General features: G+C 43.1%; 1 protein-coding gene across 1 annotated transcript; it reads right to left on the bottom strand.

Moving 5' to 3' along the window:
- Nucleotides 1–4,298: 4,298 nt before the first annotated feature.
- On the bottom strand, nt 4,299–13,152 carry psma6l (proteasome 20S subunit alpha 6, like). The gene is made up of 7 exons (XM_063204459.1): nt 12,721–13,152; nt 12,293–12,387; nt 10,693–10,774; nt 8,983–9,138; nt 6,296–6,474; nt 5,459–5,553; nt 4,299–4,742 (listed from the first exon to the last, which is right to left on the bottom strand). The coding sequence occupies exons 1-7, from the start codon at nt 12,794–12,796 to the stop codon at nt 4,685–4,687; spliced, it is 741 nt and encodes a 246-aa protein (XP_063060529.1). The 5' UTR covers nt 12,797–13,152; the 3' UTR covers nt 4,299–4,684.
- Between the last annotated feature and the right edge of the window lies 1 nt (nt 13,153).

The following is a 13,153-nucleotide window of genomic DNA, read 5'->3' as shown; positions in this document are numbered from 1 at the left end:
CAAAATGCTAAGCAGCTAGGGAAGATAGACAGCCAAGTAGTGCGCGGTTAGAGCCTGTTTTCTAGTCGGCTGGATGTTGAAGGTGTTTCCGTGATTTCTGTAGGCCTACTTCTACCTTATATCCAGGGCCGCTGACAGCTTTGGCTGGGGCCCAGGACAATTGGGGCCCCCCACCCAATACATTCAATGTAATGAGGACCCAATTATGGCCCCCCTATTTAAGAGGGCCCAGAACAACTGACCCCTTTGTCCGCATCCCTGCTTATATCTTATCATGTGCACCTCAAAAACGTTTTATATGCTCTTTAACTGAAGTTTATATTTAATAATATGAATATTAGGCCTATATCACGCCAATCATGTGAGCGAACTTTTGAGTGACAGCAGCTTCCAAGCAATCAGATGTTGCATATGATCCTCCTGAAACCCTACCTTGAAACCAGTGGCTACTGTTTGGCTACACACTATGGTGATATTTAGGGAGCAAACTAAACCATTTCGAGCGATGTGACAATGTTCTCTTAACGGTGTCATCAAGAGCACACTATCCATGCAAGCGGATGAAATAGCCAGCCGACAAGACAACACGTTCTTATCATACACTGTGCAGAGCTCCAACGGAACTTCCAGTTTTAAACACTTAACCGCTTAGCCTTTTTGGAAGTCTGTTTCAGGGTTCCTTCCGGGTACATTAGTCCAGATTTTGCAAGCTGGGTTTTCAGCCATTTTGGAAAAAGTGTGGGATCTACGCAATTAATTAGGCCCGCACTGTCTATAGATAAATATATAACGCGCACACACATGCACACACACACAGATAATGATGCATGTCACACAATGTCTGTGCACACAAACATACAGTACAACATGCACACGCTCACACACACACACACGCTCACACACACACACACACACACACCCCTGTCTTCTATAAGAGATGGCAGAGGGAGCACTCTACCCTGGCCCATGGTCTGCTTGGGTATAGTCTCTACGCTGCTCTGCTCTGCTAATCTGGCCAGTGTCGGTCAGCACTTTGGCGCAGCAGACAGACGGATTGTCTGTAATCCCTCAGAGTGGCACAGATGGGGCGGCACTATGCAGACCTTGGAGAAGGTGAACTCAACACAATGCACCCTGGCTGCTCCGATGATGCACCCACGCTGACACACACACACATGGGCTGACACACACACACACACACATGCAGGCACAAACACAAACACACACAGACACAGACACACACACACACTCACACACACACACACACACACATAAATACACAAATACACACTTACGCGCACGCACATACAGTAGAGGCGAAACACAATGCATACACACACAAACGTATATGTAGGCCTACACGTATAAAAACAACACATACGAACATGTATGCATATCACAAAATGTGTGCTGCTCACACACACACACACACACAAACACACAGATGGCATTTGGGCACGGAACACTTATGCCAAGTCGGTTAGGCATAGGCCTATATAGGGGCCTACACTTATAGATTTGGCATAGCCTACATACGTCCACTCCAAAAATGCATACATTAGCACAATCACCCCACCAGATGTACAGAGACCATCACACAGATGCACATTGCAGACAATGCAGTTGACAAGTGTCAGATATTATTCCGATGCTGTCCTCGTGACCCGTTAAATCCACCGTTTCACCCTTTAACAAATGATGCAATCTACCGTCATCAGAAGCAACCATGACAACAGGAACAGACAAATAGAACAAGCAAAACAGGGCAAGCTTCTGAGGACGGTGTATAATACACACCTCCTGCAAAGTGCATGATATGAGAACAAGTGCTATTCTCAGTTAAGCCTCTCCACAGACTTCCAAGGCACTGTGATTTGCCTGGAACCAAGCTAACAGGCCCTCTGTTCTGTGTCCTCGGGTAATCACATTGAAGGAGTAAAAAACACCTTCTCACCCCCAACTCTGTCCCCAGTTCCTGCTGACCCAAAGCCTGTAAACAAGTGGTCGGTGCCAAAGGTATTAGAAGTCCGCATGGGACCCACTGGGGGTGGGGGGAGAGAGAGAGAGAGAGAGAGAGAGAGAGAGAGAGAGAGAGAGAGAGAGAGAGAGAGAGAGATTTCTTTGATTCTTTGGAAATTAACGTTGGACTTTTCCCCCTCAAAGCTGGGAGTATAGGCAGAAGCACAATATCAGATGGGTGAGGTGATGTTAAGAGATACAACATTAACCCATAAAAATGCCCTTTAAAATAGATCACATTTTGTAATTGCACCTGAAAACACATCTAGGCTATAGATTTGAAATCACACACAAACTGTTCACAATGATACTAAACGTAATAAGGTAAAATGTAACCCCCCCCCCTCAATGTTATAGTCAATCTTATTTTTAATTAGCCTAAAACAAATTCTACATTGCACCTATAGCAGAAAATTGGCTTTGTAGGCCTATTGTAAATGCATCAGCTAGGCCTATGTCAATATGGGCAAATCTTCCCCACGTCAAGGTGATCCTGTCTGGGTGCCATGCAGGCCGAAACCGCTGATTAAGGGACGATGGAAGATTTGACATGAGAAACACCTGTTATAACGGCCCGACCATGACGTGTTGTCTGCTGCATTTGCGCAGTGGGCCTATGCACGAATATAATCTTTTATGAATGAAATATTGTATGGTACCAGAGCTTATTCACATATGGCTTATTGGTTAGTTAAGCTGAGTAATAATTTCAGTTTTCACAATGTTGAAAGACATTTTTTTCCAAACGTGGATCGAGAGCTAGGAAGCCGAGAGGAAGAAAGTGCCGATTCATTTCAGCATATAATAGAATTAATTTGTTCAACTTAATTGGCAGGGTGATGCCGATTATCTGGCCGACCGTATGATCCAGCCCTCAGGACAGAGAAGTCCCAGTGCTCGTGTAGACTAAGCTCCCTCCCCAATATTGGTCCCACGGGTTCAAGCGTGAAAGTGGGCCCATTCAGGCATTTTTGTCGTGTTCCCAGTCACGGAAAAGTACGAAAGATTTAGTCCAGTTTGTAGGCCACTATCTGTTGTTAGATTTTGTTCATTGGCATAGGATATGGGACTCTTGCATATGATATAGGCTACTAATGCCAAACATCAAAAGGCCCTTTTCCATTCTTGCGTCGCAAAATATTTCGCGAGGCCATTCGAGATTGCTCGTGCAAGGTTACGGCCGACCTGCACACAGTGAGCTAAACAGGCCTCCAAAAACCTGTTTCAACATAGCGTGCAATGCCTGATTTGACATGATTTGAAAACTGAGTGGTGATTGGACTGCATGTCAGTGTATCCTATATAGATAGTAAACCACCTGGAAAGACATAATTGCTGTGTAAGTAAATATTAAAAATAAAAGGCTCTGGACTTAACATAAATCAGTGCTGACGATGTGACATAAGTGGACAAGGCATTCGCTCACTAGAAAATATTATGGCATTATTGTTATTTTGTCTGTTGTGTTGAACTACATGTCAACCTGCGTGCCCCACAATGAGACCATCTGAAAACAACGAGATTAAAGTGTGTCATCTCTTGATTGTTTTGTTTGCACGCACGTGCGTCATTGTAATGAACATTGGGAAACCCCCCTCTGCAGAACAATCATCTAAATAGGAGAATACAGATTATTAATAAGCATTGGTGGTGGTAAGGCGTCGTGTGATCAGTCCGGCGTTGTTATATCAGGTTAACGGATCACAGAAAACACTTTATTTACCTCTGTGTATTAGGTGGGCAATAGGTCCAGTTATGTGCCAGCCACGGCGTGAGCGCGCGCCTATTATAAAATGCCAGAGTGGACAAGTGCTTTTACTGAGCGCCTCTCTCTGCTCAGTACCAAGACTGTCTCAACATTGCCACCTTGTGGTTGGTCTGACACTTTAGTTTCTCTTTCATGCAGAATTACATTTTCTCAATAATATTCGCTAATCGCTGCCCTCATAATTTTGGCACTATTAGTTAGATAGCAGGTCAACATATTGTTTGATAGCAAAACATTATTACATTATATTACATTGCATTTGGCAGACGCTTTATAACCAAAGCGACTTTCAAAAGAGGACACAGTAATAGTCAACATCACTAGCAAATACAAAGTGCACAGGAAATATACAGAACAACAAGTGCAGATGCGAAGAAGGGTTAGTGGTTTTTTGTTGTTGTTTTTTTCCCAAAAAAAAGAGTACACGCAGAACACACACATACACACACATCATGTCAAGAGTCTGCCCAGTGGCTAGGCCAGCTCAAGCATTAGTCTAAAACAAAACACACATACACAAGGAATATTCATGGTTGACAAAATAACCTGTAATAATCTCTTTTTATTAAAAATCACTATATTGATGTTGATGAAATTGCGATGCTAACCTGGGGCCGACAGGACATTTGCTGGTCATAGATGATCATCAGTTGTACAAAAATCCAAAAACTATCCAAAAACTAAAAACTATGTGTGTGTATCTCTTTTTAAGTTGCTTTGAAAAAAACTGCCTGTGTGTGTGTGTGTGTGTTTTTGTGTGTGCGTGTGTCTGTGTGTGTGTGCATGCGTGCGTGCGTGCGTGTGTGTGTGCGCGTGCGCGCTTGTCCTCCAGCATGTCTCCAGCGCTGCCTGTGTTGTTGATTGGTCCTAGTGTCGTGTGTGTGGTCAGCAGCGAACTCACTCCCTCTCTGCAATGGCCACCAGGTGAACATCAATCTCTGCCTCACTCAGCGTTCTGTGTGTGGACAGATCAAAAAACGATTACAAGATTACATTTCATTATACATTACAATTAGGGCTGTCAAAAGATTTTTTTTTAAACTCACGATTAATCTAGGAAATTCCATAGTTACTCATGATTAATCGTGACTTTTATTTCCATGTTTATTTTTTATATTATTGTTTTGCATTTCAAGACAGTTTAAGGAATTTTCACATTCATGTCCTTCATTTCAAACACTTGAACAATTTAAGATTCACTACTTTCAAGCAGTTCAAGTTAGATTAGATTTTCATCTTGACAGGACAGCCCTAATTACCATAAATCATTACATTATTATAAGAACGTGAACAAAAGAGATTTGTTAAATTCAGACAAGAAGCAAACATCCCATATTATTATGAACAAAAATAGATAGGCTACTAAACACTTAAACATGCCTTCATACATCAATCGATTCTTTTGCTAAATCAGTCGTAAGACTGCATAGTGTTATCACTCCATGTTGGTAATATCTTCAAGTTATATGAGTTGTATGTAATGTATGTATGCATGTGTGTCTGTATATAGGCCTGTGTCCTCTGTTTTTTGTCCGTTGTGCAATAGTCTTGTGATGTGATGTCATGTGTATGTCCTGTCTTAAGCGAGTGTTTCTCAGGGACGCAAAATGAATTTCAGTGCAAACTGACAATAAAGTATAAATCATATCGTATCGTACATCCCGTTCGTACCTGAACTTGGGGTTCTCTGTAGTAACCACGCCTACTTCTAACTCTGTAGGCTTGAAGTCCATGGAGAGGATGGAGGACAGACAGGAAATGCCCATCTGACAGGGGAAGAAGAAAGAAACAGACAGGAGGAGGACGTCAGTTCTTATTTAGGTGCCAATACCTGTAACCTTCATCAGCATGTATTGTGTGTTTATTTTTTGACAATAGATGCATAATATACGTGTACATGGGTTCGCCGTGTTTGTAAACACAATGTTGTGAGGAGGGGCAAGAGACTGGCTGCCAACCACGTGGGCTAATTTTTTGACCGATAGCGGTTTCCAACAATCAGAGGTTGAGTTGTGCGCAGCTAGTTTTGCGCAGTCAGGTTAAAACAAACATTTGGAACCCATGTATATGGTGCATAATGTAATAATATTATATCATAATAAAGTGATATAATGAATCTCTGTAATATTTTCTGTTGTCTTTCTTCTGTACAAGGATGGAGCCGCACCTCCACAACCCTGTCATATGCCAATGTAATACGTAATGTTCTATGTATTCTGTACAGAGTTGGAGGCGTAGCTTGGTACGTCTGTGCCACTTGACGCAGAACATTTTGTCTTATCTTCCCTTATGACAGTCACTACATTTACATGATGTTTTTAACTCCGAATTAATAATTCAGAATTGAATGGTTCGGTCGAGTTTACTTTGGTCTTTCCTTTAAGTCCTAATTAAGAGGTGTTTACATGACATTCTCAAAGCGGAATTAAGCTTTATTCAGAATGAAATGGAGTTAATTCAGAATGAAATATCTTACGTAAACATAGCCAGTGGCTGTCTGAGACTTACCTCCACAGCCCGTTCGTATGTGAGCTCGGGCCTCTTCTTGAGTTTCTTCTCCAGGTAGCTGTTAGCCTCCTGCCCCTTGGCCCCTACCCCCGTGGCCCTGAAGCCACAGAAGTAGCCGGCCGGGTCACACTTGAACAGCATGGGGCCCTTCTGGGGGTCCATGGCCACCAGGATCATACCTGACACAGACAAGTGACACAGGACACGTCAGAGTCAGAGGTCAGGTGCACTATAAAACATTGCAGCCAGTTCAACTTAAAAATGCAAGTTGCCCTGCTGACTTAAGTTTGAAAGTTAACTCAACTTGAAAAAAGGTACACTGTGCAGGAAATGGTCAAAAAAGTTACTGCAACTATGCAAATATTACCAAATTTGTACAGTCCAAGTAGAGTCATTTTTGCAGCTAAAAATGGCTAATTTTGGAAATTCAAAATGGCGGACCATGGAGAAGATCCCCCTTTTAATGTATGAAAAGTGCAATTTTTCCAGTCATAATGGATACTTAGAATTTGATGGTGGTGGTAAGTATTCATGAAAAAGGTAACATTAGTGAATGGGCAGCATTAATTCTGTAAATAAAAAACTAAAAATCTCAGACAGTGTCCCTTTAAGACCTTTTTAACGTTTGACTGGCTTGCCATGTTCTGCAGTGTGTATACCGTTAAAACTGCAAAACAGTAAAGTCACAACAGAGGCCGTTCTTCTTCTGATATTGCAAGGCATGTCAGTGTTCTGCACAATGGAAAACTTGAAACACAAGTTCTCTATGATGGCAAGATGAAACCTGAAACTTGTTTGAAGCAAAATGGCACACTTGACAAAGAAAGATTGAGTGAACCCTTGACCAGTTTTTTTGCACCCAATGGTTTGTGTTATAGCAGAACAGGAGATGTTAGTGGTCAGCCATGGAGAGAGTGATGAAATGGAAATTAAATAGCCCATCACACCAAGCTAACAGAAGGAGCTTGGTCCGGCAAACCTTAACGGGCATACATCATATGCCTCTGTATACACAAAACAATTAGACTATCTATAGAATAATAGACAGTAGACCCGTCTCCAAACAAAGGCCCACGGGCCAAATCCGGCCTGAGCATGGCAAACATTTGGCCCAACATGAGGTCAGAACAAATGAAAACATAAATGTATGTGATTTGTGATTACTACACCTTCAGTGGGTTATATCTCTCCAACGCATTCACAGAGAGTTAGGTCAAATGCCAACAGTATCATAACAGACCTTGACAAGAAGGGAAAACGGAAAAGTGAAAATATAGTCTCTGTCCAGACATCTATACATTACATTACATCACATTATTACATTACATTGCATTTAGCTGACGCTTTCATTTCTTCAAAGCCACTTACAGTTATTATTTTTCAGGGTATTGGTTACAGTCCCTGGAGCAATGTGGGGTTAGGTGCCTTGCTCAAGGGCACTTCAGCCATGGATGGAGATGTAGGGAGAGGTCAGGGGGGAATCGAACCTGCAACTCTCTAACCACTAGGCCACAGCTGCCCATCTATACCCTACTTGTTTCTCACTGGGTTGGAGGGTTGGAGTGACCCACAGCCTCACTCGCTCTACAAAGTTTGGCTCTTGGAGAAAAATAATTGGGGACCACTACAGTAGACTAATAAATCAATTAGACTAATTCCATTGATGTGTTGCCCCACTGGATCTGTATTGGTCCAGACTAGGAAGTGCTGAGAATAGGTAGCTTGAACAGACTAGCATCAAACATCTGCCAGCAGAGTACAATAGGCTACATCAAGCCCATACTTTTCCTGGATCCATGTGACGTCAGGTGAACGCCCCTTTAGGAGACCATTGGTTAAGAGACCTTTGGAGACTCTAGGTTGTGAATAAATGGAGTTCCCGTAGCCTCTTACCGCAGATGGGGTCGCCGGCGGGCCTATTCACTATTTGCTGAAAATGCTCAACTACATCTTAAAAACATTGCTATGACATTATAGGGAGCCTTAAGTAAGAGATTAAGACATAGCCATTACAATTTTGGTGGCAGTAAGTTTATAACATGGGCTCTGCGCTAAGGGGTTAACAACGTAGATGGCAGTAGCGCACATCTTGTGCAAGACGTCACCAAACACCACAGACAGAGAAGAAGAAGGAGAGGACAACGCCCCCTTAGGAGACACAACTTAGGAGTACACTCCTTTGTAGAGATGCACCGGATCCTGATTTTTAGGATCCTGCCGGATACCGGATCCACTGCTTAAGATCCTGCCGGATCCGGAACCGGATACCGGATCCTACGAAAGGGTTGAAATACATAGCCAACTCGCACGCGTGGGCCCTTTTTATTACGTTGGCGCAAACTATTTTTAAGACTCAATGGCTTACTGCCACACTGCTTTCAACGGCCGCTTCCAAAGGGCTGTCACTCCATGCAGCGATTGGGGTTGTGAAAGACTGACTGAAAAGCCTAGGCTATGTTAAAAGTAGAGATGCCTCAGATCCTGATTTTTAGGTAACTGCCGGATACCGGATCCACTGCTTAAGATCCTGCCGGATCCGGATAGTCCGAAAAACCCTATTATCCTGCCGGATCCGGAACCGGATCTTGGATCCTGTACATCTCTACTCCTTTTGTATTGGGTAGGCAGGTTTGGGGTGTCTTACTCTACAAGAAGATATTTGCTAGCAAATGGATGTTCTGACTCACAGCATCCCAGCGGCCTCATCTCTGCGTTCTGCGTGTAAACTTGGGAGATGTCCGCCAGGCGTCGACACAACATGTCTGCCGTGATGTCGTAGCCAAACTTGTACTTCCACTCGGCAGCCTCCACTCGAGCCCGGTGCACCTGGGAACGGCTGTCCGCTAGGGTAGAAAATGAGATGGGGGAATCAGGTGTACGTTTTACTGTCACGTGTGAAGCCTTTAGTGTAGAATTCTTTGCACACCTCAGTATTTGGCGTGTGAATCTCCAGAATGTGAAGGCCCAAACAGTAGGGTCCTTGTTGAAGGGTGTAGTCTTAATGACCCGGCACACTGATCTTAGTGAAAAAAGTTCATCCTTAATTTTAGAAGATAAAGCATACGCTTTTTGACAGCAACCACACTGCTAATATTTTTACTTGATTTGATTATTTTACTTGTAAAATAAGCTTGCTAAGATGTATTTTTTTTACAGTCTTCATCAGGTCATACTCTTCAGTGGTTTTCCCTGATGAAGACTGGTTGCAGTCAAAACGCATAGGTGTTATCCCTTAAGAAAGGATTTTAAAACTCTTTTCCCCTAACATCCGTGTTCCACACACTCTGGAGTCACAAGCCAAATACTGAAGTTCTCATGTCCTTTCTGAAGAGCACCTGATTTTTTCTTCAAACAAATTGGCCCAACGCAGCACTCTCCTTTTCCTCATCATTGCACACCTCCTGTCTAAACAAAGCCAATTAGAGCCAATTTTGGTCCCCGAGGGGCAATTCTTTCTCTGCACTTTATCCCATTTGGACTAGTGAATCACATTGAAGTACACACACTAGTCTGAGCGGCGCCCGGGGAGCAGCGTGGGGGTTAGGTGCCTTGCTCATGGGCACTTCAGCCGTGGTCCGGGGGGGCATTGAACCGGGAACCTTTGGGTTTCCAACCCAGTGCTGTAACCACTGAGCCACGGCTGATCAACGTCAGAGACAAGAAAGCTCCTGCACAGCATTACCTTGAAGAAGGTCAATAGACCAAAACGTTGCTATGAAACACTGTAAATGTGGACAGTTGTGCGGGAGCTTTCTTGTCTCGGATGTTTCAACCAATCCAGTCTCACACCCATTTGACCAGATGCTTATTTTTGACGGAGAGGGCATACCTGTCATGTTGTATGTTCATGCGGTTGCCTAGAGACCTAGACCTTTCTCTAACCCTAACCATCAGTGATGTTAAGTTGCTGAAAGTTGGCACAATTGAGTCGTGCATCACTATTTGACACCAAGGAAAGACCTTTGGCATCAAGAAGTGCCATCTAATCAAACGGTGTCAGAAATTGACATTTCAGGATGAGACTGTGTAGTTTAAATCTACTATTGCTTCCTGACTCATGCACATCCCTATTTTTTGGCAGGGTGGACCGGGGTGACACTTGTGATGAGCAGACAATGCCTTTCGTGTGTGTGTGTGTGTGTGTGTGTGTGTGTGTGTGTGTGTGTGTGTGTGTGTGTGTGTGTGTGTGTGTGTGTGTGTGTGTGTCCTCCAGCACGACTACTGTACTTGTGTGTGTGCATGTATGCTAATAAATGTGCATGTGCTGTTGTGCCTTGATAACATGTTCACAAGACATTTAGGTTATTCAACACAGAATTAAAACCAGCAATCGCAGAGTCTAATGAATGAACACCTAATGCACCGTAAGGTAAAGAAAACAAGCAGCAGAAACACACCATAGTGTCCAGTCATTGCACATCCAATACGCGGCGTGAGAGGGAACAAGCTGGTCACTGTAGCTGGATCCAGCAGCTTATCCTGTGTGTGGACACATAGAAGTATACACAACATCATACATAACAATAACATTCAATATACAGCTGCAGGGGCATAGCAGCAAATTGTGGGCCCTATGGACAATCAGCTCCAATGGACCCCCCCAGCGATATATATCTACATAAATGAGACACTGTGTGGGCCCCTTTATATATGGGGCCCTGGTAACTCAGTCACACTTTATCCCCCTCTCCAGCTGTGCAAAAAAGATTTTAAACCTGATCAAAACATGAACTCTGACGAAGATGAAGGAGATCAAATAAAAGTATATTTAAGTAAAACATGAATCATTATTTTTTTGGTTTGTTACAGAAGTTACAAAAGCTTGGTTCGTGTTTTGGTGGATAGGGTGTCATTTGTTGTATACTTAATGCTTTGAAACGAGAGCGAAAATGATGCTCAAAACTGTCATTCCAAGCGAAAAAGTTGAGAGGCAAGGACCATGTCTCTCTTACTAACACTCTTGAGATGCCGATTTAGGAGCCTCTGAAATGGACCATTACAGGATGACATTACATGATGATGATGCATGTGATAACATGAACACCTGTTGAAGGGCGAAGCTATAATACATTGCAGATTAAAGTTTTTAAAACAATTTTGCACTGGCCCTGCCGTGGCTCAGACGGTAGGGCATTGCACTGTCACGCTGGGGACCTGGGTTCGATTCCGGGCCCCGAGGTCATTTCCCAATCCTCCCCTGTCTCTCTCTCCCAATCGCTTCCTGTCATCTCTCAAACTGTCCTCTCAGTGGCTCAAACGGCTGGGCACTCGACTGCTATACCGGTGACCCGGGCTCGATTGTGTTCTGAGGTCATTTGCCAAACCCTCCCCGTCTCTCTCTCCACTAATTTCCTGTCACAACTTCTATCTTAATAATAAAGGTATCAACCCCCCCCCAAAAGAAAAAAACAAAGAAACAATTTTGCACCCAATAAATGTTTAAAAGTCTAAGCTGCAGTGTGCTTCAGATTTTGTCTCCAGGTGATGTGTGTCTCACTGTGATACACCTGCAAGCTGAGAGATGTAAAAGGTTCAACATGGCCACAGCCTTTAACGGTTTATCGATTATTATAACCCAATGCAAAAAGTCCATGCTAAAATGATTCATAGGTGTAAGATATGATGTTTTTCTTTTGTCATATTACTTCATGATTAGGCAAAATATTGCTGGCAGCAGCACCGTTGACATTTTGCATTGACAAGTCCTGGGAATGCACATCACAAGCTTATTACTGCTTCATGCATGGTTCATAACCCTGCTTGTCAAGTCTATAACCTTGGCTTGACTAAGAACTTGACAAGCCTCCATGTTGCAAGCAATCGTTTTTCTGTGGCCTACCTGCGTGTATTTAAGACTACCCATGGTTTACCTACCCAACTATTCTATAGTATTCCAACTAACTAGAAATGATTGTGTCAAGAACAACAAACACGAATCATCCCCAAAAACACTGTGGCATAGTTTTTGAACAAAAAGGCAGAGGTGAAATAACTTACCGGCACTTTCTTCTGCGCAACAACAACGGCACAATCTCTACCCCGGATGCCCACCGACGTCAGGCCACTTTGTGCGATGGCTTTGAAGGCATATTCTGTATACGAATGTGACAAAATATTTACATAGGCCTATAGACAACAGAAAGCACTCAGAAACAAACCAATCAACATAAAACCGTATAAAGACATTGAACAAAGTCGAAAGTGAAGCTTGAAAGCAAGCAAACTTGAGCCTACATGAGCTGCATCTGCATCTACATCTTGAGCTTTTTGACGCCTACATCTTGAGCTAGGTTGTTTATCAACTTCACATAACATTCTGTGGCCAAGTTCGCAACTATTCCGCCGAATTGATTATACATAGGCCTAGGCATCTATTCGCAGGCTACATAAATGTTTTTTTGCAAACAGTTGTCTGACAAACTTACCGACTTGATAAAGACGGCCCTCTGGAGAGAATATTGTAATGTGACGGTCGAAGCCAGCATTCGAACCCCGAGACATGTCAGCGCAATAAATAGGCTATCCTTATTTCTAGAAGAAAGCTTTAGAACTTGTCATATCAGATAAGTGTAAAAGTCATCCGCCTCTGTGCCTTTGGCTGCTAGAAAACACGACAATGAGTTAAGGCTTAGCAATGAGACAGCGCTTCATCAACTTCCCGGTGTTAATCTTTCGCTTTCTCTTTCAATTTGCAGGGATGATGGGAATTTGATGTGAACAGGGAAGCTGTAGTTTTTGGCAGACGTTTAAGTCCGGTGTTCTAGTGTATTATTGTATGAAAACAAAACTAATGCATCTGAACAAAAAGACACAGAAAGCAGTATGAGAGGCTATGGAGTCAACAATAGGCTACAATGT

Source organism: Engraulis encrasicolus, chromosome 8 (assembly GCF_034702125.1).
Source record: "Engraulis encrasicolus isolate BLACKSEA-1 chromosome 8, IST_EnEncr_1.0, whole genome shotgun sequence".
Classification (NCBI taxonomy): Eukaryota; Metazoa; Chordata; class Actinopteri; order Clupeiformes; family Engraulidae; genus Engraulis; species Engraulis encrasicolus.
The sequence above is the reverse complement of the archived record's forward strand: the minus strand, read 5'-3'. Positions and strand labels throughout refer to the sequence as shown.

Excerpts from the sequence above, each read along its gene's own strand:
- psma6l (XM_063204459.1), bottom strand. The coding sequence starts at position 12,796 with ATGTCTCGGGGTTCGAATGCTGGCTTCGACCGTCACATTACAATATTC. Across the intron at positions 9,139-10,692 it reads TGCAATGACTGGACACTATG|CGGACAGCCGTTCCCAGGTG; the intron begins GTGTGTTTCTGC and ends TTTCTACCCTAG. Across the intron at positions 4,743-5,458 it reads ACAGAGAACCCCAAGTTCAG|AACGCTGAGTGAGGCAGAGA; the intron begins GTACGAACGGGA and ends GTCCACACACAG.